At 58.1% G+C, this 23,920-nt stretch overlaps 2 protein-coding genes across 8 annotated transcripts; both read right to left on the bottom strand.

Annotated features, from left to right (window-relative positions):
* Window positions 1–767: 767 nt before the first annotated feature.
* Window positions 768–6,904, bottom strand: LOC112545390 (phospholipase A2 inhibitor PIP-like). 3 transcript variants are annotated; one of them, XM_075907357.1, is made up of 7 exons: window positions 6,746–6,890; window positions 5,754–5,889; window positions 4,132–4,236; window positions 3,274–3,390; window positions 2,357–2,509; window positions 1,971–2,111; window positions 768–1,137 (listed from the first exon to the last, which is right to left on the bottom strand). In XM_075907357.1, the coding sequence occupies exons 3-7, from the start codon at window positions 4,178–4,180 to the stop codon at window positions 923–925; spliced, it is 675 nt and encodes a 224-aa protein (XP_075763472.1). In that variant the 5' UTR covers window positions 4,181–4,236; window positions 5,754–5,889; window positions 6,746–6,890; the 3' UTR covers window positions 768–922. The 3 variants fall into 3 exon arrangements, with proteins under 3 accessions (XP_075763472.1, XP_075763471.1, XP_075763473.1); XM_075907356.1 differs by lacking the exon at window positions 5,754–5,889 and having other exon boundaries at window positions 6,746–6,904; XM_075907358.1 differs by lacking the exons at window positions 5,754–5,889; window positions 6,746–6,890 and adding an exon at window positions 5,512–5,640.
* Window positions 6,905–13,575: 6,671 nt separating this feature from the next.
* On the bottom strand, window positions 13,576–23,433 carry LOC142819535 (phospholipase A2 inhibitor gamma subunit B-like). 5 transcript variants are annotated; one of them, XM_075907399.1, is made up of 6 exons: window positions 23,293–23,433; window positions 22,565–22,680; window positions 16,617–16,733; window positions 15,292–15,444; window positions 14,826–14,966; window positions 13,582–14,043 (listed from the first exon to the last, which is right to left on the bottom strand). In XM_075907399.1, exons 2-6 carry the CDS (start codon window positions 22,611–22,613, stop codon window positions 13,829–13,831), a joined length of 675 nt encoding a protein of 224 aa, XP_075763514.1. In that variant the 5' UTR covers window positions 22,614–22,680; window positions 23,293–23,433; the 3' UTR covers window positions 13,582–13,828. The 5 variants fall into 5 exon arrangements, with proteins under 5 accessions (XP_075763510.1, XP_075763511.1, XP_075763513.1 ...); XM_075907400.1 differs by lacking the exons at window positions 22,565–22,680; window positions 23,293–23,433 and adding an exon at window positions 17,078–17,360 and having other exon boundaries at window positions 13,585–14,043; XM_075907395.1 differs by lacking the exons at window positions 22,565–22,680; window positions 23,293–23,433 and having other exon boundaries at window positions 13,576–14,043; window positions 16,617–17,052.
* Window positions 23,434–23,920: the final 487 nt, after the last annotated feature.

Below are 23,920 nucleotides of genomic sequence, written 5' to 3'. Positions count from 1 at the left end.
GCAAACAGCTGGAAACTAAAGAACTCGAGTGGCAGGGATGGAGATGCGCGGTGCTGGACGCAGGCCCGAAAGATCCGCGCTGGCCCGAAACGGACTTTGCCTGAAGTCGGGAGGAGGGTGAGAAATTAGAATTTGCACCAGGTGTTCTGAGCGCACGAGGCTGGGCGGGTGCAGTTTGTTTTATTGCGCTTAGTAACTAACTTTGATCTGGCTGCCATCGCCTGCAGCCACTGAGATCTGCTCTTGATATTTAATACAAGCGCTTTGGTTGATCAATGGACCCAGTGTAAATAATTGTAACCGGGCAGGGGGACAAGAATTGCCTCTAATTCACTGATAAGGGGGGAATGCGCCTGGTGTCCTAACGAGCTCTGTATAAAGCTTTTTGACGGAGTCAGACGGATCGGTCTGGGGTTCTGGTCCCATGGGGGCTGTTTTCCCTGGGGGGCTATGTCAGGTCCCCATGACTGAGCCTTCACAGAGCTCTGGGCTGTGCCCCCAACTTTGTGGTTTGGCTGGGGGAGACCAGACTCTGAAGCCTGGGATTGTGGGGAAATGCCTCACCCACACCGGCTACTTTCGCCCTCCTACCCCCGCTCCTGGAGCAGATGGGCAGCTACTGCCAACTTCTCCAGGGCTGGAGAGGGCATCAGCTGGGCTGCCTTGTTACACCACGCTCAGACTAATTGGCTTCTTCACAGCCCCGCCCACTTCATCAATGCCCCTCCCCGCCACGCGCACACAATCAAGACCCAAGTCTCAAAGAATTTGCTCTCCCATTTGTTTTATTAAGCAGCACGTTGCACAGGGGGAGCGAATCCGGCTGGGGCCAGGGCCCCTGGGGGAGAGCAGCAGAGAGGGGCTAATGCGGGCAGCAGGGGGCCCGGTGTGGGCGGTGCTCCAGCGTTTTGGGGGGGTGGGTTCAGGAGCGGAGCATCAGCAGGAGGAGGCCGGCGAGGGCAGGAAGCAGGACCCCGGCGGGGCGCACGGCTCTGCTGATCACACTGGAGGCTTCTGTGCATTTGACATCGGCTGGATCAGCATTGATCCCCGCAAAGGGCCCCTGTCCTTCTGTGATATAGGTGCAGGCGGCCGGGGTCACACAGCCCTTCATGATGGCCTTTCGGGCAGTCCCACCTGCGTGGGAAAAGGGCGGGGGGAAGATGATCAGTGTGAGGGGTGCAGCTCTCTTCCTGGGGATGGACTAGGACACAGGAGCCTGCCTGGCTCAGATCTGCCTCTGGGCCCCACGTTCCCCGTCGGCCTTCCCCAGCCTCCATCTCCCCTTCGGCTCTGCTCCCTCTCGCTGGTCTGGCTTGCCATGGCCTCCCCCTTCTCCTTCCCATGCATGCATGGGGTGTCCTTCAAGTCACCTGCCTCCCCCATTCACTGAGGACACCTGTACTGGGTCGGACTCTTGCAGAGCAGCAACTCAGTGTTGGTGGCAGCGGTGGGATCTCGAAGAACGGAGGCTTTGTCGTGCGTTAAAGCGCCATAAGGGGACTCTGCAAAACTAGCGTCAGTTCCCAGCTCAACCACAACCTTCTTGTGTGAGTTGGGGCTAGTCCTGGCACCATTCCCTGCCTCAGTTTCCCCACTTTTTAACTGGGGAGCGTTTCCCCACCGTGCCGACTCAGACTGCAGGCTCATTGGGGCATGGGCAATACCTCCCTGCAAGCCTGTAGTGCCTAGCATGGCTCAGTTCCTTGTGAGGGCAGGGCCCAGCATGGCCAGGGCCCCCTGTGCTGAGCCAGGCCCTGCACTGATGAGGTCGGGTGGAGAGCGAGAGGCATGAGGAGGGAAGACCCGGGTGTGAGGTCAGTCCAGAGGCACGGAGGCCTAGTGTCCTGATCTGCTGACGACACCTTTCTCTAATGGGCCCCACCCGGTGTCTGGCTTCTGCCCTACGGGGGGCAGAGGAAGGGAAACGGCCAAGGAAAATCCCCCCCAAAAAAGTTCATGGAAGTTACCAGCTTTTGTGGTTCCAGAGACTTCGATGCATTTGGTCTCAGCTCCCACACAGTCGATGGTCTCTTCATGACACTGCTCGGGGGGCAGACTGTAGCAGCCACGACAGCGCCGGCCATTGGGTGTGGTGTCTAGCGAGGGCACTGGGAACGGGGTGGGGTGGGGGGCAAACACAGTCAGCTCGGGGGACGAGCCCCACGGGGCATCAGGGCAGGGAGAGCAGTTGGGGAGGCTCACACCTGGTGCCTGCCTAGAGCCCTTCCCCCACCTGCCACCCATCCCGGGCTCTGTGTTATTCAATGGGGCGCCCCATTGAAGGGAGGATGGGGGCGGGGAGGTCCCAGGAAGCAGGAGGTGCAGAGACGGGGGCGGGGACAGGGCGCTGTACCTTTAGCCACGTCTGGGGAGCAGCCGTCCACCTGGCAGCAGGCGATGATCGCTCTTTTTGTCTTCCCCTTCCCAAAAGTCATGAAGGTGGGTCCGGCGTTGCACTCGCGGGAGCTCATACAGCCCTTGTGTGAGGTCTGGTTTTTCTCTCGCCCTGCGTGAGAGGAAACGCCTGAGATTTAACCTCCTCCCACTCCCATCCCATCAACATCCTCTTCTTATTGACAGGCCTGAGCCATCCACCGTCCTCTCCCTGGGGAAACTGAGGCACGGGGCAGGGATGTGACTCGCTCGAAGTTCCAAGAGGCCAGACCAAGCAATTTCTCTCCTGAATTCCAGCATTTAGGGCCTAACGCTGCCTCTGAACATGGGGGGCCCCCGAATCTCCTGCCCCTAAAATACTTCAGTTGCCAAAGTTCCCAGCTCAGCCCGTGCCTCCCGCGGGATTCCCAGACGAGGGGTCCCCTGCCGATGACCCCTGGGGGCCTGATCCAGGGGACCCCTGGGGGCGCTCTCCCCGCATCGGGCCCTGCGCAGAGCCCAGCCGGGGAGGGGATGTGGGGGGTGCCCCAATGGACCCAGCAGCCCAGTGGGTTGGGGGCTCCCCATTTGAAGGGGAGAATCAGGGTGTAGGGGGGAGATTGGGCTCAAGTTGCCTCCCAACTCCGGCTGAAGGGGGATTTGAACTGGGCTCCCCACTGGCCCAGCTCTGACCCGGCACCCGGCGAGGGGTCCCCGCTGCCCAGCCCAGCAGAGTGGGGGGCTAGGCTGAACCACCTCCGGGGGAGGGGCGGAGCTCCGGCCACAACCGTCTCTGCGGCCTTTCCCATTGGCTGGCATCGGCGACTGCTTAACCGCTGGGCCGAGGGGGGGCCCAGGTGTCCCAGGTCCCGCCCCCTCCACGGCCCCGTCACCTACCCCTGGTCGTTTCTATCTGCGCGGCGGCGCACGAGTCTTTCCCAGCGGGGCAGTTCTTCTGGTCGCCGCTACAGTCCTCCTCGGGCCCAGAGCAAACCTCGCACCGCAGGCCGGCCCCTGGGGAGGGAGGGAGCGTGAGCCCCCCGCTGGGCCCCCCAGGGGAGCACCCGGCCCCACGCCCGGGTCCCCCCTGCTCCGCGCTGCCTCTTTGCTCCTGCCCCCAGTGGGCTCCAGGCACTCCACACTGCTCGGTGGCTGGGCCCCTCCCGCCCCGGGCCGCTCAGATTGGGGGCCCCCAGGGGGTTCCCCATCACCAGCCCCAGAGGAGACCCCAGCGGGCGGGTGCTGGTGTTGCTCCAGGGCAGGGCCCCACTGACAATGTTAGGTCCTGTCCCACTGGCACCCTGCCCCACTGGCTAGGCCCTGCCCCACAGGCACCCTGCCCCACTGGCTAGGCCCTACCCCACTGGCTAGGCCTTGCCCCACTTGCACCCTGCCCCACTGGCTAGGCCCTGCCCCACTCGCACCCTGCCCCACTAGCTAGGCCCTGCCCCACTTGCACCCTGCCCCACTGGCTAGGCCCTACCGCATTGGGTAGGCCCTGCCCCAATGACTAGGCTCTGCCCCACTTGCACCCTGCCCCACTGGCTAGGCCCTGCCCCACTGGCACCCTGGCCTACTGACAATGGCTAGGCCCTGCTCCATTGCCCTGGGAGCTGTGTCACTCCTGCCCCTCACCCACTGTCCCCCCAACACCCCGGCTGAGCCCCTGGCTCGGTGCCTGCTGCTCGGTTCCATGCCCAGGGCCCCCGGCAGGCAGCTGGGAGCTGGGGCCGCCGGGGAACCAGCCCCACTCACCCGTGGCCAGCAGAGCAGCGAGGAGGCAGGCGGCCAGAGGAGCCTTCATGGTGCCAGGAGCAGCCGCTGGGCGCTGGGGCAGCCGGGGGATCGGTCCTAGACAGGCTGGAACGGGATCAGTCAGAGGCTGCCCAGGCGGGAGCCGGACGGCAGCGCGGGGGGAACCCCCGAGCCCTTTGCCACAGTTCTGGGGCAGCTGCCCCTCGGCCCCTGCAGAGCTGGAGGCTTCCCCCCCACCCCCCTCCCGAAGCCAGAGCCCGACACTGACCCGGCGAGTCTGGACCGGCAAACGCCTTCGACTCTGAGAGCCCAGCCCCAAGACTGGGAGACCGAGAGGAGCACGACCAGGCGGCTGCTCTGCACGGCCCAGGGAGAGAGACGGGGCACCCGGCTGGGCTCCGCTGCTGGCGCCAGCAGAGCAGTAGGGCCTAGTAGTTGAAGAAGGGGGGGGCAGGACTCCTGGGTTCTCCCCCTGCTGTTTTCAGGGGACTGGGATCCCGAATCCCTGGCAGGGGAGGGCAGTGGGGTGTAGGAGTTAGCGCAGGGGGACTGGGATCCAGAATCCCTGGGGTCTGTTCCTGCTAGGGGAGGGCAGTGAGGTGTAGGAGTTAGCGCAGGGGGGACTGGGATCCTGAATCCCTGGGGTCTATTCCTGCTAGGGGAGGGCAGTGGGGTGTAGGAGTTAGCGCAGGGGGGACTGGGATCCTGAATCCCTGGGGTCTATTCCTACTAGGGGAGGGCAGTGGGGTGTAGGAGTTAGCGCAGGGGGGACTGGGATCCTGAATCCCTGGGGTCTATTCCTGCTAGGGGAGGGCAGTGGGGTGTAGGAGTTAGCGCAGGGGGGACTGGGATCCTGAATCCCTGGGGTCTATTCCTGCTAGGGGAGGGCAGTGGGGTGTAGGAGTTAGCACAGGGGGGACTGGGATCCCGAATCCCTGGGGTCTATTCCTGCTAGGGGAGGGCAGTGTGGTGTAGGAGTTAGCACAGGGGGGGACTGGGATCCCGAATCCCTGGGGTCTATTCCTGCTAGGGGAGGGCAGTGGGGTGTAGGAGTTAGCGCAGGGGGACTGGGATCCCGAATCCCTGGGTTCTATTCCTGCTAGGGGAGGGCAGTGGGGTGTAGGAGTTAGCGCAGGGGGACTGGGATCCCGAATCCCTGGGTTCTATTCCTGCTAGGGGAGGGCAGTGGGGTGTAGGAGTTAGCACAGGGGGGACTGGGATCCCGAATCCCTGGGGTCTATTCCTGCTAGGGGAGGGCAGTGGAGTGTAGGAGTTAGCGCAGGGGGACTGGGATCCCGAATCCCTGGGGTCTGTTCCTGCTAGGGGAGGGCAGTGGGGTGTAGGAGTTAGTGCCCCAGGCGAGCAGCGGGTGTCACTTACTGGATGGTCTCAGGGCTCGGCTTAGTAACCTTTGGGGAGCAGACGGGTGGTGACGGGCAGAGGAGCCAGTGCCTGTCCCCGCCCCAGAGACAGGCTGGAGCTGGGGCACCTACGCTTGTGTGGGGCTCGGTGCGTGTCAAGTCCCGTGGCCAGCCCTCCCCCCCCCCCCCCCCCCCCGGTGACACAATGTGGATGGATGAGCAGATTGAGAAATGTTTCATGCTTCCTGAAGAGAAACCCACAGGGAGGGCGAATCCGCGGCTCCTTTCGGCCGTGGGGGTGGGGGTCCTGGCGGGAGGGGAGCCCCCAATGGCTGGGGCAGTAGGACGCCTGGGGTCTATTCCCGGCTGGCTCAAGGCGGGTCGCTGAAGAGCCGGCCTGTGGGAAGCGAGGTGCAGTGGTTAGAGCAGGGTATGGGAGTGGCAGGACTCCTGGGTTCTAGCCCTGCTGTGGGAGGGCAGTGGAGTCTAGGAGTTAGCGCGTGGGGGCTGGGATTCTGTATGCTGGGTTCTAGCCCTGCTGTGGGAGGGCAGTGGAGTCTAGGAGTTAGCGCGTGGGGGCCTGGGATTCTGCATGCTGGGTTCTAGCCCTGCTGTGGGAGGGCAGTGGAGTCTAGGAGTTAGCGCGTGGGGGCCTGGGATTCTGCATGCTGGGTTCTAGCCCTGCTGTGGGAGGGCAGTGGAGTCTAGGAGTTAGCGCGGGGGGCCTGGGATTCTGCATGCTGGGTTCTAGCCCTGCTGTGGGAGGGCAGTGGAGTCTAGGAGTTAGCGCGGGGGGCCTGGGATTCTGTATGCTGGGTTCTAGCCCTGCTGTGGGAGGGCAGTGGAGTCTAGGAGTTAGCGCGGGGGGCCTGGGATTCTGCATGCTGGGTTCTAGCCCTGCTGTGGGAGGGCAGTGGAGTCTAGGAGTTAGCGTGGGGGGGCTGGGATTCTGCATGCTGGGTTCTAGCCCTGCTGTGGGAGGGCAGTGGAGTCTAGGAGTTAGCGCGGGGGGGGCTGGGATTCTGCATGCTGGGTTCTAGCCCTGCTGTGGGAGGGCAGTGGAGTCTAGGAGTTAGCGCGGGGGGGGGGCTGGGATTCTGCATGCTGGGTTCTAGCCCTGCTGTGGGAAGGGAGTGGGGTCTCAGCGTCAGGTTGGGGGGCTGAGCTCCCGGATTCCTGGGCTCTATTCCTGCTGGCGGAGGGCAGTGGGGTGTAGGAGTTAGAGCCCCAGGAGACGAAAAGGTGTCACTTACCAGAACCCCTCAGGGCTCGGCTGAGTAACGTTTGGGGGGTCGTTACGGGCAAAGGCGCCGGTGTCTGTCCCCTCCTCAGAGACGGGCTGTGGCCAGCGCACCGAGTGACGACGCTTGTGTGGGGCTGGGTGCGTGTCGAGTCCCCTGGTCAGCCCTCCCCCTCTTCCGCCCCCCCCCCCCCCCCGGTGACACAATGCGCACGGATGAGCAGATTGAGAAACGTTCCCTGCTTCCTGCAGAGAAACTCACAGGGACATCGAATCCGCGGCTCCTTTCGGTCGTGGGGCTGGGGGCCCTGGCGGGAGGGGGGCCCCCAATGGGTGGGGCAGCAGGACGCCTGGGTTCTATTCCTGCCTGGCTAAGGGCGGGTTGCTGAACAGCCGGCTTCTGGGGGAGCGAGGTGCAGTGGTTGGAGCAGGGGTGGGGGTGGCAGGATTCCTGGGTTCGAGGCCTGGGGGAGCAGTGGCCCCACATCGAGCGGGGGGGGGGGGGTTGGGACAGGCAGTCAGGTCTCCAGGGTTCCCCAGAGCGGGGGGCGGATCTGGGACTCCTGGGGACTCTCCAGAAAGGACACGGGATGTGCTGGGTGTCACTCGCCCACAGTGCGGGGCCCCGCTGCGGCGTCTGACCCCCGGGAGGCCTGGCCCAGGATCCGAGCCCCCCTTCTCCCCCAGCCATTGCTCCGGCCGCACCACATTGGACACCGTTTTGCAAGCGGAGTGGAGCGGAGGGGGGTGGGGAGCTGTGTCCACACCCCAGACGGGAACTCGGGGTGCTGGGCCTCTTCCTGGCAGGGGGAGGGGCATGTGTGCCCGGTCTCGGCGCTGCGGAGGGACCTGCCTTGCGCCATCCGGCTCTTCTCCTGCAGGAAACTGCCAAACGGCCTCTCCAGAGGGTGGTTAAACCGCCTGGGGCCCGAGACGGTGAAGACCAGCCTGCAGCTAAACTCACCCATGCTCCCAGCTGGCTTCCAGCTACTCCCTGTGCCTGCCCCCAGAGCGCGGCACCAGTGGCATCCCAGCGCCCTACCTCCAGCTACTGGCCAGGCCCCGGCAGCTGCCACCCCTGGGCCTTCACAATTGTGCTGCGAAAGTTCCCTCCACACCTCAAGTTTCTGCCCCTGGCACACACATCTAAGGGCTCCCTCTCCTCAGATCTGCCTCTGGGAGCCCCACGTCGGCCGCCCACAGCCCCTAGCTCCCCTTCGGCTCTGTTCCCCCTTACCCCACCGCCTATCTGGCCCCGCGTGGCCTCCCCCCTTCTCCTTTACATGAACTGACCGTGGGTCCCTGAACAATTCACCTGCCGCCCCCTCTAGAAGCCACTGATGACACCCAGATTGGGTCAGGCTCTTGCAGAGCAGCAGCTCAATGTTGGTGGCAGTGGTGGGATCTCAAAGAACGGTGGCTTCATTGTCCGTTCACACACCAAGATGGGTTCTGCGACACTAGCTTCAGTTCCCAGCTCCGCCACAACCTCTTTGTGTGAGTTTGGGCCAGTCCCGGTACCATTCCCTGCCTCAGTTTCCCCACCACTTAACTGGGGAGAATGATTCCCCACTTTGCTTGCAGATTGCAGGCTCTTTGGAGGATGGGCTTTAACACACTACAAACCACCTGTGTCTGAGATCCCACCGCTTCCACCAACACTGAGCATGGGGCGCCCAGAGGCAGATCTGAGGCCAGGCAGGCGGTTGTGTCCTTATCCATCTCCAGGAAGAGAGCTGCACCCCTCACACTGATCAGCTCCCTGCAGATCTAACTGGGGCCAGATGCAGAGTAGCCTCCAGAACGGTCAGCACAGCTGTGCGACCCGCCGGGGTCCTGCTGCCCACCCTGTGGGCTCCTCCTGCTGACGCATCCCCCTCTCCCCTCCCCCGCATCGAGTGGAGTAACGAGGCAGCCCGGGCCGGGCACTGCACCCCCGAGGAGACCCCAGGGCCGGGCTGACTCCAGCCAGCTCAGCAGAGAATCTCCCGTTATTGCCCCCACAGCCACGTTCCACCTCGCGCTCCTGGAGCGCCCCCTGCTGCAGGGCCACCTGCAGGGCAGGCCCGTTGGGAACGCGCTGGGCCCCCCGGTGCGGGAGCGGGTGCAGCCCAGCGGGGGACGGAGGGGGGTCTGGGAGCCCGGGCGTCGCTTCCAGCCCCTGAGCATTTGGGGCTGAGTCCCCTGATTCCCGATCAGCGCCTGGCGGGGGCGGGGGAGCGGCTGGGGAGCCGCCCGGGAATTAAAAGGGCTGTGGCGGCATTTCAGCCCTGGTCACTTCCTTCCTTCCTTCCTTTTTTTTTTTTTGGTTCAGTATTTTTTGTGAAAGCATCTGGGACCCCACCCACTGACTGCGACGCGGGCAGCCCTGCCGGCTGCGGGGCGTTTCTAGGCGGCACGGAGACGCCCTTCCCGGAGCCTCTCCACGGAGTCCCTGTACCAAGAGGCCTCCCCATGCCAGGCAGGCAAAGGGTTAAAAGATCCCTGAGAGGGGGCTGTGGCGAGGGGCCAATCAGGAGAGGCCTTGTGGCAGCCAATCAGAGCCCAGGAGGGCGGTATAAAAGAGATGGCTGGTGGGCTGGGCTCACTCTTACTCCAGCCCTGGAGAGTGGCTGGCCTGGCTGTCTGGTTGCCAGGGCACCATGGGTAGTGTAGAGTTGGGGGCCTAGTGGTGCCATTTCAGATTTTGGGAGGAGGGGGCTGACCTGTGCATGCCTTGGTGGGGGAGGGGAGTGACAGCCTGGGTGATAGACTGAGGGCAGAGGCTTCAGAAGTGTTACTGAGCATGCTCAGTACAAGCCACGCCCCAAATGGGGGTGGAAACCCACCTCTGCAGGGTCGGGCTTGGTCGGCAGCAGGAGACCCTGCTTGCTTGGATCCCTCCCCCCCAATGCTGGTTGCTCCCAGCCTGTAGGCGGCAGTGTCGGGAGAATAGGAGGGAAGGCCTTGGGGGCAGTTTGCTGGTGGCTGAGGGGTAAACCGAGGCAAGGGGTGTATGTGGGGGGGAGGAGGCGAGTCCCCCCATTGCTGCAAGTACAGAGCTGCTTTGCTCTGCCTGGGATTGGGGGCATCTGTCCTCCGCACTGCCTCGTAGGAGGGGAGACTGGGACTGTCCTGGCCCCCAGGATAGTAAACATGGGGGGGCAAGTTGGTTTCATTCATCCCCCTCCTCCGGCATCCTTTGCCCAAAACACTCATGAAGCTCAACAGGCATTAACAGCATCGGGCAAGCCAGAGTTTTTTTCCAAGCAGGATTTGAAATCCCTTCCCCTCATGCCCCCTTCTGTCTCTCCCCCTCCCCCTTCACTAGCTCTCCTGGCAGCACAGGGCGTGGGGGGACCGGCACTCGCCCGCCGCGCGGTCCTTGGTCGCTCCTGGCTTGGGAAGCGAGTTGTACCTGCTCATCTAGACCCACCGCATGTGTCTGTATCCGGCCAGGGTGGCCGACCTGGGGTGAGCCGCGCACCCATGCTCCAGAGCAAACACTTGCCTTTCTCTAGCCTGGACAATGCCCTGTTATGAACAGAATTCGCATTTCCGAGCAAGGGGCGCCGGGTGTAACAGGGCCACCGACTCTAGCACAGATAACAACAGAGCAGGAGGCTCCAAGCCAGGCCAGGCCCAGATATTTAATAACAAAAACGGCCACTGCCATCTTTCCTCCCTGATGTCATCCAGCCAGATAAAACCCCGAGGAGCCCACAGAGTAGAACTGGAAGGGACCTCAAGTCCAGTCTTCCACCTTCACAGCAGGACCAAGCACCATATAGACCCGGGGTTCCCGACCTGGGGTATGCGTACCCCCAGGGGGTACGAGAAGCTTGTCAGGGGGTACAGAGAATATTTGGTAAATAACTACGTTCTCCTAATTGAAATATTCCCACAGTAGTAATGTTAGTGAGAAAAGTTGTGGATTCTAGAGTCTAGAATTTATTTCCTTTCATATTGAATAGGGGGTACGGGAAGTTTTACTAAAAGCCAAGGGGGTTTGGGGACCGAAAAAGGTTGGGAACCCCTGATCTAGACCATCCCTGGCAGGTGTCTGTCCAACCTGCTTTTAAATATCTCCAGAGATGGGGATTCCACAATCTCCCCAGGCAACTTATCCCAGTGTTTGACCACCCTGACAGGCAGGAAGTTTTTCCTAATGTCCAACCTAAACCTCCCCTGCTGCACTTTAAGCCCATTACTCCTTGTCCTGTCCTCAGAAACCAAGAGGAACAAATTTTCTCCTTCCTCCTTGTGACACCCTTTTAGATATTTGAAAACCGCTATCATGTCCCCCCTTAATCTTCTTTTTTCCAAACTAAACAAGCCCAGTTCATGAAGCCTGGCTTCATAGGTCATGTTCTCTAGACCTTTAATCATTCTTGTCGCTCTTCTCTGTACCCTTTCCAATTTCTCCACATCTTTCTTGAAATGTGGCGCCCAGAACTGGACACAATACTCCAGCTGAGGCCTAACTAGTGCAGAGTAGAGCGGCAGAATGACTTCACGAGTTTTGCTTACAATACACCTGTTGATACAACCTAGAATCTTATTTGCTTTTTTTGCAACAGCATCACACTGTTGACTCATATTCAACTTGTGGTCCACTATGACCCCTAGATCCCTTTCCGCCATGCTCCTTCCTAGACAGTCGCTTCCCATCTTGTATGTATGGAACTGATTGTTCCTTCCTAAGTGGAGCACTTTGCATTTCTCTTTATTAAACCTCATCCTGTTTACCTCTGACCATTTCTCTAACTTGCTAAGGTCATTTTGAATTATGTCCCTATCCTCCAAAGAAGTCGCAACCCCACCCAGTTTGGTATCATCTGCAAACTTAATAAGCGTACTCTCTATCCCAATATCTACATCATTGATGAAGATATTGAACAGTACGGGTCCCAAAACAGACCCTTGAGGAACTCCACTTGTTATCCCTTTCCAGCAGGATTTAGAACCGTTAACAACAACTCTCTGACTACGGTTATCCAGCCAATTATGCACCCACCTTATCGTGGCCCTATCTAAGTTATATTTGCCTAGTTTATCAATAAGAATATCATGCGTGACCGTATCAAATGCCTTACTAAAGTCTAGGTATATGACATCCACCGCTTCTCCCTTATCCACAAGGCTCGTTATCCTATCAAAGAAAGCTATCAGATTAGTTTGGCATGACTTGTTCTTCACAAACCCATGCTGGCTATTCCCTATCACTTTATTACCTTCCAAGTGTTTGCATATGATTTCCTTAATTACCTGCTCCATTATCTTCCCTGGGACAGACGTTAAACTGACCGGTCTATAGTTTCCTGGGTTGTTCTTATTCCCCTTTTTATAGATGGGCACAATATTTGCCCTTTTCCAGTCTTCTGGAATCTCCCCTGTCTGCCATGATTTTTCAAAGATCATAGCTAAAGGCTCAGACACCTCCTCTATCAGCTCCTTGAGTATCCTGGGATGCATTTCATCAGGACCTGGTGACTTGCTGACATCTAACTTTCCTAAGTGACTTTTAACTTGTTCTTTGTGTATCCTATCTTCTAAACTTACCCTCTCTCTGCTTGTATTCACTACGTTAGGCACACCTCCAGACTTCTCGGTGAAGACCGAAACAAAGAAGTCATTGAGCATCTCCGCCATTTCCAAGTTTCCTGTTACTGCTTCTCCCTCCTCACTAAGCAGTGGGCCTACCCTGTCCTTGGTCTTCCTCTTGCTTTTAATGTATTTATAAAAAGTCTTCTTGTTTCCCTTTATGCCTGTAGCTAGTTTGATCTCATTTTGTGCCTTTGCCTTTCTAATCTTGCCCCTGCATTCCCGTGTTGCTTGCCTATATTCATCCTTTGTTAGTTGTCCTAGTTTCCATTTTTTATATGACTCCTTTTTTATTTTGAGATCGTGCAAGATCTCCTTGTTAAGCCAAGCTGGTCTTTTGCCATCATACCTGTTTCCCCAACAGAGATCATACCTGTTTCCCCAACAGTGCACAATTAATCTGTGGAACTCATTGCCAGGGGATGTGGGGTTGGGCAAAAATATCAGGAGGATTCAAAAAACTGGGTAAATTCCTAGAGGATGGGGTCATTGGCAGCCATTAGAAAGATGTTTAGGGACAAACCCTAAACCTCTTTCTGCCAAAAGCCCAGAGAGGAAGACAGGAACAGAAACAGGTCTGTTCTAAATTGCTGTGAGGTGCACCTGGCCTGGGAACTTCTAGTTGTGTCACTTGCAGAGGCCTGACACAGGACTAGCTGAGGCCCCTAAGAATATAAGAACGGCCAAACTGGGTCAGACCAATGGTCCATCTAACCCAGTATCCTGTCTGCCAACAGTGGCCAATACCAGATGCCCCAGAGGGGGGGATCACAACAGGTAATCCTCACGTGATCCCTCCCCTGTCACCCACCTCCACAGAAACAGAGGCCAGGGACCATTCCTACCCATCCTGGCTAATAGCCATTGATGGACCTAACTTCCATGAATCTATTTAGCTCTTTTCTGATCCCTGTTAAAGTTCTAGCCTTCACCGCCTCCTCAGGCAAGGAGTTCCACAAGTTGACTCTGGGCTGAGTAAAGAAAAACCTCCTTTGGTTTGTTTGAAACCTGCTGCCTCTTTATTTCATTTGGTGCCCCCTAGTTCTTATATTGTGGGAATAAGTAAACAACTTTCCCTTCTTCACTTCTTCCACACCACTCTGACTTTATAGACTTCTCTCATATCCCCCCTTAGTCTCCTCTTTTCTAAGCTGAAAAGTCCCCGTCGTTTTAATCTCTCTGCATATGAGACTCGTTCCAAACCCTTCACCATTTGTGTTGCCCTTTTCTGAACCTTTTCCAGTGCCAAGAGATCTTTATGGAGAGGCGGCGACCTCTGACGTTCTGAACTGGCTCCTTCATGCCCCACTCACGACATTCAATGTCTTCCCCACTGTAAATAAAATACATAAACATCCCAACAGGTTTGCTCTCCGTGGTTTATTCAGTGCAGCCACCTCAGGGGAACTTGACTCCATCTAGGAGCCGAGAAGCCCTGGGGCTGGAGAGCAGCTGCCCCAGGCTGCGGGGTGTATGTGAGTGCAGTGTCGCCGTTGCACGGGGGCAGAGGGAATCAGGGGTGAAGTTTCAGCAGGAGGAGGCCAGCGAGGGCCGGCAGGAGGAGCCCGGCTGCCCCTGGGCCCATGCCCCCTGCACCAGAGGCTTCTGTGCAGTTGTCTGTGGTGAGGTTGGAACTGATGCCTGCGAAGGTCCAGAAATCTTCTTTTAAGTGGGTGCACATGGAAGCGGTAACGCAGCCCTTCATGACCATCTCCACTGGGGAGCCACCTGTTGGGGGGAGAGGAAGCAGGGGCTTCTCAGGGGCGCAGCTCCATTCCTCAAGTTGGAGCAGGACAAAATAGCCTCCCGCTCATCCATGCCCTTCCACGTTCCCCCACAGCCTCCCATTTGCTCTGCTCCCGCCAGCTGGTCTGGCCCTGGGTGCCCACCCCCTTTGACACAGAGTCACTGTGTGTTCTTGAGCAAGTCACTTTCAGCTCCAGTCTAGAGCCCACCAGCAACACTTGGATTGGATCAGAGCTGTAGTCACCCCACTGGTCGTCTACAAAGCAGCAACTCAGTGCTGGTGGCAGCAGTGGGATCTCAAAGCAGGCTGGCCTTGCGGTGAATGAAGGTATCATGATAAGACTTCACAAAACTAGGATCAATTCCCAGCCCTTCCATAGCCTACCTATGTGGGTAAGTCAAAGCACTTCTTAGTGCCTCAGTTTACCTACCTCTAAAATGGGGGAGAAATGATTCTCACTTTGCCTACACAGATTGCAGGATATTTGTGGCATGGACTATATCTCCCTATGAGTTTCAGTGCCCAGCATACCATGGGTCCCTTATCTTAGCTAGGGGTCTGGGTTGTGCCCAGCATTCCAGGGGCTCCCACAACATTAAACCAGACCCTACCACAAAGGGGCTAGAGACTGAACTAAAGACAAGTAGAGGCCAGCACTGGGAAGAGACTCAGGTGTCCCCTTTACCTAGCGTCCTCCACACCCACCCTCTAGCTTTCTCCCTATGGGGGGAAAAACAACCCAGAACAGATGGACAGAAGATACCGGCTGAGATGGTCCCCACAGCGTCGATGCATTGGGTCTCGGCTCCAGTACACTTGATCGGATCTTCAAGGCACTGCTCCGTGGTCAGAGCAAAGCAGCCGCAGCAGTGCAGGCCGTTCAGGGTGGTGTCAGCAGGAGGCACTGGGAATGGGGGGGGCAAACGCAGTCAGTTCAGGGGACGAGCCCCAGGGGGCGTCGGAGTAAGGAGAGCAGCTGAGGGCTGCACCGCTCAGCCCTGGATGCCCCTGCAGGGGGCGCTGCAGCTCTGAGGAAGGGGGAAGCAGGGCAGAGGTTTGCAGCAGGGAGCCCCAGATCTGCCACCAAGGCAGGGGCGTGGTGTTACTCAATGGGACGCCCCCTGCAGGGCAGGAGGAGCAGGCTGGGGAAGTGAACGGGGCAGGGGGAGGATCCAGGCAGCGGGAGAGGCCGAGGGCTGGAGGAGGAGCAGCAGGGAGGGGAGATTTACTTGTGAAGTTGACTGTTCTGCAGGCGTCTTCCACGCAGCAGGCGATGGCCGTCCGTGATGCCACTTCATTCCCAAAATTTGCAGAGACGAGGCCGGCTTTGCACTGGCTGGACGTCACGCAGCCCTTGTTAACCATCAGGATCTTCACCCCTACTGCATGGGGGGAGATGTCTGGGATTTACCCCCCTTCCACTCCCGCCCCATCACCACGGACCCTGAGCCACCTACCGTCCTCTCCCCTTGGGAAACTGAGGCACGGAGCGGGGCAGTGACTCACCCGAGGGCCCACAGGGCCAGCCGAATGATTTCAGCCCCTAACTCCAGCATTTCGATCCTCCAGCTCCCCCCAACCCCTGGGGGCCCCGAATCTCCTGCCCATAAAGTCCTTCTCTTGCCAAAGTTTCCTCCAAAGAGTATGGGCAGGGCTGGAAATCCCACCACCGTGGGTCCAGCTTGGCCCGTAACTGCGGCAGGATTCCCAGACCAGGCGTCCCCTGCCAACATCCCCTGCAGGGCCTGATCCGAGGACTGTCTGAGAGCGTGCCCACCAGCTCATGCCCTGCACAAAGCCCCGGTGGAAGGAGATTGGGGCTGCCCCCCAGATGCCCAGGAGCCCAGTGGGTGGGGGAGATCGTGGGCAGGGAATGTGTAACTATTCCATACAGCGGGCGTCACCCCGGGAGCCAGAGGGACCCACCCCGGGAGCGGGCACCAGGCAGGAGGGGAGCGATCCAGGCCCAAGTCCCCAGCCTTATCTGGGCCATGTGGGGATTTGAACTTGGCTCCCCCTGGCCCAGCTGAACTCCTGGCCTCTGGGGCCAATTGGTCCAGACTCCTCCCTTCCAGAATCTGGCACAGACATAGGGCGGGACTCTGAGTGAGGGGCGGGGCTTAGGCCACACCCGTCTCCTCGGCATTTCCTATTGGCTGACTCGGGTGCCTCCCACTGCTGCACTGGCTTTGTCCCATCCCATCCCTAGTGGGCCCCGGGCTGGCTCGTCACCTGGGCAGATTCCCCAGGGTAGCCCCAGGGGACACAGCTGCAGCCACCGGGTCATTTGGAATCCCGGAGCCGCTTCCCCGAGCTCCCCGCCCCGGTTCTGGCTCCGGCTCTGCCACCGTGCAGGCCCCGGAGCTGTGGGAGGGAGGCTCCGGCTTTGTCTCCTCCCCCCTTTGCCGGGACAGGAATCGAACATTGCCCCAGGAGTCCAGGCACCCAGCCACGGCCTGTCTGCACCCACCCACCCTGCTCCGGCCCCAGGGAAGCACAGGGCAGAGTCCAGGCGCCCGGGCTCCCCCTCCGGCGCCACCCCCAGCCCACCTACCCAGCGTGACTTCGGTGAGGACGGTGCCGCAGGAGTCTTGCCCGGCGGGGCAGGGCTGCAGTTTGCCCGTGCAGTTCTGTCCTGTTGAGGCGCACACCTCGCACTGCAGGCCGGCCCCTGGGGAAGCAGAGGAGAGGACCAGACACCCCGTTTTTAAAGGGACGGTCCCGTCGTGAAGCCGCCTGCAGCTGTCCCGGCTTTTTCCTAAAACCAGGCCGAGTGCCCCTTCTTTTCCATCTCCCCCCTCAGTGCTGGTGGGTCCTGCTGCTGGCCAGTCCCGGCTCCCCAACCGCCTGCCCACCAGCATTGAGTGCAGGGGTCCCTCACCCCAGCCCCCAGAGCAGCCAGGCAGCCCTGGCCCCGACCCCACACTGCGACCCCAGCCTTCCCGGCTGGCTGGAGCGTGGGCAGGGCCACATCCGTGTTCTGGGGAAGGCAGTGCCTTTCCTTGCCTGCATCACCTGCCATCTGGGGGCGCTCCGACCAGCGTGGGAGCCACGACCTCCGCCCCAAGCCCTGAGGCAGGCGTGGGCAGCTGGTTTGCCGTGACGGCTCCTGCAATGACACCTCCCAGGGGGCGGGGGGACACAAAGGCCCCAGGACTCCACCGGTTTGCTCTGCTCCTGCTCCAGCTTCGCTCCTGCTTGAGTCTCAGGGCTGTGGATTTACACAGCTTGGGGAGCAGCCACACAAAGGGGCCCGAGACTTGACTCAAGGCAGCAGTTTGCTCCATCCAGTTTTGCAATTGTTGTATCTGATTCTTGTAATGATTCAAACTCCCTCCCTCCCTCCCTTTCTCCCTCCTCCCTCCCTCCGTCCTTCCTCCCTCCTTCCTCCATTCATCTCTCCCTCCCTCCCTCCGTCCTTCCTCCCTCCTTCCTCCATTCATCTCTCCCTTTCTCCCTCCCTTCTCCCTTCCTCCCTCCTTTCATCCTCCCTCCCTCCATCCCTTCGTCCTTCCTCCATTCATCTCTCCCTTTCTCCCTCCCTCCTTTCATCCTCCCTCCCTCCATCCCTCCCTCCTTCCTCCATTCCTCACTCCCTTCTCCCTTCCTCCCTTCAGCCTTCCTTCCTCCCTCCCTCCCTTCGTCCTTCCTCCCTCCCTCCCTTTCTCCCTTCCTCCCTCCTTTCATCCTCCCTCCCTCACTCCCTCACTCCCTCCCTTCGTCCTCCATCCCTTCATTCTTCCTCCATTCCTCCCTCCCTTCTCCCTTCTCCCTTCCTCCCTTCATCCTTCCTTCATCCCTCCGTCCTCCATCTCTTCTTTCTTTCTTTCTTTCTTTCTTTCTTTCTTTCTTTCTTTCTTTCTTTCTTTCTTTCTTTCTTTCTTTCTTTCTTTCCAGACACCTTTAGATCTGAGATACCTGAGGCTATGTCTAGACTGCAGAGTTACATTGAAAAAAGATACGCAAATTGTGAACCTTCATTTGAATATTCTTTTTTACTTTTTTTTTTGGAAGAGGCTTTTCTGAAATTTGGCCCATCTACACAGGGCCAAATGTAGGAAAAACCTTCTCTTTCGGAACACCCCTTATTCCCCATACAACGAGGAGTACAGAGAAGCTAAAAGAATGTGTCTGCTTTTTTGGAAACTGCTCCGAAAAAGCGGATGCGTTCCCTGGAAGCGGCAGAGCTTTTCCGAGATACCGCCGCTATCCCGGAAAAGCTCCGCAGTGTGGAATTAGCCAAAGGCTTGACAACAGCGCAATTTTGGGGTGGGAACTGAGTTACATACAGCCCTGAGGCTGCGGCTGGTCCTTTGGGACTAGAAGAACCTGTTATTTGTCGAGACTGGTTTTCGTAACCACACATCCGTAGAAGAGGGGCTAGTGGGGGTGATGCAGGGGAATTGGGGTTCCAGGGGGAATTGTTTGTATGACTTCTTGCTGGCCAGTCTGGTGAGACAGGAATTCTCTCCAGGCTGTTTTGGGGGACCCTGTCAGTGAAGGCTAACAACATACCTAAGACCATCAGAACAGCCAGACTGGGTCAGAGCAATGACCCATCCAGCCCAGGGTGCTGTCTGACTGCAGTGGCCAATGCCTGTTGCCCCAGAGGGAGGGAACAGAACAGGGAATTATCCAGTAATTCCTCCCCATCATCCATTCCCAGCCTCTGGCACACAAAGGCTGGGGACCCTATTCCTACCCAGCCTGGCTAATAGCCATTGATGGACCTAGCCTCCATGTCTTTATCTAGCTCTTTTTGGAACTCTTTTTGGAAAGTCCTGGACTTCATCACATCCTCTGGCGAGGAGTTCCACAGGTTGACCATGCGCCGTGTGAAGAAAAACTTCCTTTGGTTTGTTTTAAACCTGCGCCTATTCATTTCATTTGATGCCCCCTAGTTCTTATGTTACGGGGAAAAGTAAATAACTTTTCCTTATTCGCTTTCTCCATACCAGCCAAGATTTTATATCCCCCCCTTAGTCTCCTCTTTTCTGAGGTGAAAAGTCCCAGGGTTTTTTAATCTCTCTTCATAGGACACCGTTCCAAGCCCCTCATCAATTTTGTTGCCTTTTTCTGAACTTTTTCATAAGAACATAAGAACGGCCGTACTGGGTCAGACCAAAGGTCCATCTAGCCCAGTAGCCTGTCTGCCGACAGTGGCCAGCACCAGGTGCCCCAGAGAGGGTGGACCGAAGACAATGATCAAGCAATTTGTCTCCTGCCATCCCTCTCCAGCCTCTGACAAACAGAGGCCAGGAACACCATTTCTATCCCCTGGCTAATAGCCTTTTATGGACCTAACCTCCATGAAATTATCTAGCTTCTCTTTAAACTCTGTTATAGTCCTAGCCTTCACAGCCTCCTCTGGCAAGGAGTTCCACAGGTTGACTACACGCTGTGTGAAGAAGAACTTTCTTTTATTAGTTTTAAATGCCAAGATAAGAATCCTCAGTTCTGGGCCGTGGCTGCCCAGAATTGCTGCTGTCTGTAATGTCTAACCAGCACTTGCCTTGTTACACCCCTTCCTGCCCACACGACAGGAGTGGATTGGGGGGTGAGGAAGAGGTGGAGGGAGGCCTGAGCTCTGCAGACATGGGCCAGGATTCCCCCTTCCCCCCAGTCCCCACGCAGTACTGAAAGGCCACATTCTGGTGTGAGCCCAGAGGGGGTATCATGTGACCAGTGCTTCCTGTCAGCTGGCACTTGGGTGGCTGCCCAGGAGAGAGTCAAATGCCACCCAGCTGATTAGCAGAGTGCTCACAGCCCGCAGCCTGTGTGTCTCTGGGTGGTGCACATCCACACCTTCCTTGGTGCACAGAACAAAATTCATTCCACATACGGATAAAAAAATGTAGAGCGACCATTGCATGTGATCCTGTGCCCCATGTGTTTGGTCTCAGACACACATAGTACCAGGGTCCAGGCAAGGCAGGTCTGTTCTGGGCGCCCAGCCAGACATGCAGGGCACAGCATGCCAAGCAGGGAGGGCCGGTCAGTCACCTTCCTGCACCCCGTGCGAAAGAGGTGTACGGAGTGTGTGTGTATCACACACACACACAGACACACACACACACACAGACACACACACACACACACACACACACACCGCACGTGTCCTCCCCTCCCCATGGGACCAGCAAAGTCTTAAAGATAAGAAGGTAAATACACAGAACTCAGCTCCGCAGTGTTTCTCTTTATCAGCGGCTCAGCCCACGTCCTGGTAGTTTTCACGTTTGCACTGCACACTGTGAGGAACGCGGCACTCCCTTGAACACACGTAATGTTACCAGCCGTCCTGCACTGAGCCAAGGGAGCTACCGTCACCCTCAGGGCTGAGACCATGAGGGGTCTAGATTTGTCCCCTCCTCCCCCCCCCCGTCCTCCCCCCTCGCTTCCCCCGGATGCCATTGGCACCAAATCCACAAATCCATGGGTCTGGATTTAATGCATCCGAGGGCACTGAGGGAGTTGGCAAATGTCATGGAGGAGCCTTTGGCCTTTATCTTTGAAAACTCATGGAGATCGGGAGAGATCCCAGATGATTCAAAAAAGGGAAATGTGGTGCCCATCTTTAAAAAGGGAACAAGGACGATCTAGGGAACTACAGACCAGTCAGCCTCACCCCAGTCCCCGGAAAAATCAAGGAGGGGATCCTCAAGGAATCCATTTTGAAGCACTTGAAAGAGGAGAAAGTGATTAGGAATAGTCAGCATGGATTCATGAAGGGCAAGTCGTGCCTGACCAATCTGATTAGCTTCTATGATGAGGTAACTGGCTCTGTGGACGTGGGAAAGTCAGTGGATGTGATATGCCTTGACTTCAGCAAAGCTTTTGATACGGTCTCCCACAATATTCTTGCCAGCAAGTTAAGGGAATGTGGAATGGATAAATGGACGGTAAGATGGCTAGAAGGTCGGGCCCAGCAGGTAGTGATCAATGGTTCGATGTCAGGATGGCTGTTGGTTTCTAGTGAAGTGCCCCAAGGCTTGGTTCTAGGGCCGGTTTTGCTCAATATCTTTATTAATGACCTGGATGAGGGGATGGGTTGCACCCTCAGCAAGTTAGCAGATGACACTAAGCTGGGGGGAGAGGTAGATACACTGGAGGGCAGGGACAGGGTCCAAAAGAAATCTGATGAGGTTCAACAAGGACAAGTGTAGAGTCCTGCCCTTGGGACAAAAGAATCCCAGGCATTGTTACAGGCCGGGGACCGACTGGGTAAGTAGCAGTTCTGCAGAAAAGGCCCTGAGGTTACAGTGGATGAGAAGCTGGAGATGAGTCAACAGGTGGACCTTGTAGCCAAGAAGGCTGATGGTGTATTAGGGGCATTAGGAGGAGCATTGCCAACAGATCCAGAGATGTGATTATTCCCCTTTATTTGGCTCTGGTGAGGCCACATCTGGAGTATTGTGTCCAGTTCTGGGCCCCCCACTATAGAAAGGATGTGGACGCATTGGAGAGGGTCCAGCGGAGGGCGACCAAAATGATGAAGGGGCTGGAACATATGACTTATGAGGAGAGGCTGAGGGATTTGGGTTTGTTCAGTCTGCAGACGCGAAGAGCGAGGGGGGATTTGAGAGCAGCCTTCAGCTCCCTGAAGGGGGGTTCCAAAGAGGATGGAGAGAGGCTGTTCACAGCACTGAGGGATGGCAGAACAAGGAGCAATAGACTCAAGTTACAGGGGGGGAGGTCTAGGTTGGATATTAGGAAAAACTATTTCCCTAGGAGGGTGGTGAAGCACTGGAATGGGTTCCCTAGGGAGGGGCTGGAATCTCCATCCCTAGAGGTGGTTAAGTCTCGGCTTGTCAAAGCCCTGGCTGGGTTGATTTAGTTGGGTTGGTCCTGCCTAGAGCAGGGGGCTGGACTTGATGACTCCTGAGGTCTCTTCCAGATCTATGATCTATGATTCAATAGAGCTACGGCCCATTGACCCTAGCCAGGCACCTGGCAGAAATGCCCGTGAGCTTGCCTTGAGCTCCTGAGAGGGACATAACCTGTCACCTTTCAAACTCACAGGGAAAATCTCCTTTCCGGGGAGATTCCTGACCAGGACACTCCCCTCTCCTCATCTCTGGTACTGCTTGTTTCTGAGCCCAAACACGAGGAGTACAGGGGCACATGCCTCTCAATGGTTCTACCCATGTGCGGAATACATTTTGTTCTCTGCACCGGGGAGTGTGTGGATGTGCACCATGCATAGAGACACAGGCTGCTGGCCCTGTCAGCTGAATGGCATCTGACTCTCTCCTGGACAGATTCTGGGACCTTGCCCACCCCGGCCAGACACGTCTCTAGTGACGGAAATAAGAAAGATTTCGTCCCATTGCCACAATGGTTTTACCCACTGCCACGGGGCCTGTGTGGGGACCAGCCCTCTCCTCAGCCAGCACCAGTGGCTTAGTCTGCTGCTGGGTTTGGTGCCTTCGTTCCCACTGTCCCCCAGCCGGCAGCTCGGAGCTGGGGGCCCGTTGGAGATGTCGGGAAACCAGCCCCACTCACCGGTGGCCAGCAGAGCAACGAGGAGGCAGGCGGCCAGAGAAGCCAGCATGGTGCCGGGAGCAGCCGCTGGGCGCGGGGCGGTCCCGTCTCCGGCTGCAGGATTTGTCCTGGACGGGCTGAAACGAGACCGGGAGAGGGACTGGCCATGGGCGAGCCGGTCGGCAGGCGGGGGAACCACAGAGCTTGGGGAGAGCCGCCCCTCCGGCCTCGCTGCGGCTGGTGTGTCCGTGCGCCCGCAGGGAGGGGTCAGATGCGACCCTCCCACGTGCCTGCTGCAGCGGAAGGCGAGTGTCTCTGGGGACGCAGGAGAATCACCCGCGAGAACCAGAGACCAGAGGGGGACGGAGCCGACAAAGAAATAACTCAGCCCTCCGCCTGCTAGGCTGGGGCTGGCCAGGCTGCGTCGGGTTCCACCCAGGACAGCGGATCTAGGAACCCCCACTTATCCGCCCCCCTTAAACTGGGAGCTTTGGACTGCAGAAAGTTCCCTGTATACTCAGCCAGTGTGGTGGAGGAATGGGGCTGAGAGCCAGGACGCAGCCCCCAATGGAAGGGGAGTGGGGTCTAGCGGTTAGAGCAGGAGGGGCTGGGAACAGGACTCCCGAGCAGGGTCTAGCGGGTTAAAGTAGCATGGCTAAGAGCCAGGACACCCAGCTACTGTCCCTGGTTTCCAAAGGAGAGCGCGGTCTAGTGGTCACAGCACACACAGCCTGAGGGGTATCACTTACCAAACGCTCCTTAAATCTCAGTTTGCCGGGGTGAAGCAGGCGCCGGCTATGGAAAAGCTGGACCAGTCTCTCCCTGTTCCCTGTTCCCCCGGGGCTGTCTCGGCCTCTCGCTCTTTTTATCAGGTGCCTGCGGTGACGCGATAGAGAGCCTGTTAACAGATTGGCATGTTGCTCCTGGTAGGGCTTGTGACTCCCCTTCCCCCTGCCAGACCTGCCCATTGGGCACCGCTGCCCTCCGGCACACTTCCCTCCCTTCCTGCCAGGGAGGCGGTCAGTCACATGGCCAGGGACAGGACTCCTGGGTTCTGTTCCTGGGGCCGTGCCGATGAAGGGCGGGACTCTTGCATCCTACCCCGGTCCTGGGGGGGAAGTGGGACCTAGTGGTTAGAGTGGGTTCTATGGGGTGGGACGCTGGACAGAGTTGAAGAAGGCCTTGGACATCCAGGTCCCAGTGTCGCCTGCTGCTGCATTTTCAGCAGATGTTTTCAGAGCACTCCGGGGTGGCAGGTGGAAGAACAAGGAGCAATGGGGCTCAAGTTGCAAAGGGCAGGTCTAGGTTGGAGATTAGGACAAACAATTTCCCTAGGCAGGTGGGGAAGCGCTGGGCTGGGTTCCCTAGGGAGGGGGT

This window comes from Pelodiscus sinensis, chromosome 24, assembly GCF_049634645.1.
Source record: "Pelodiscus sinensis isolate JC-2024 chromosome 24, ASM4963464v1, whole genome shotgun sequence".
In the NCBI taxonomy this organism is placed as follows: domain Eukaryota; kingdom Metazoa; phylum Chordata; order Testudines; family Trionychidae; genus Pelodiscus; species Pelodiscus sinensis.
Note: the sequence above shows the minus strand (reverse complement) of the source record. Positions and strands in the feature narration are given on the sequence as shown.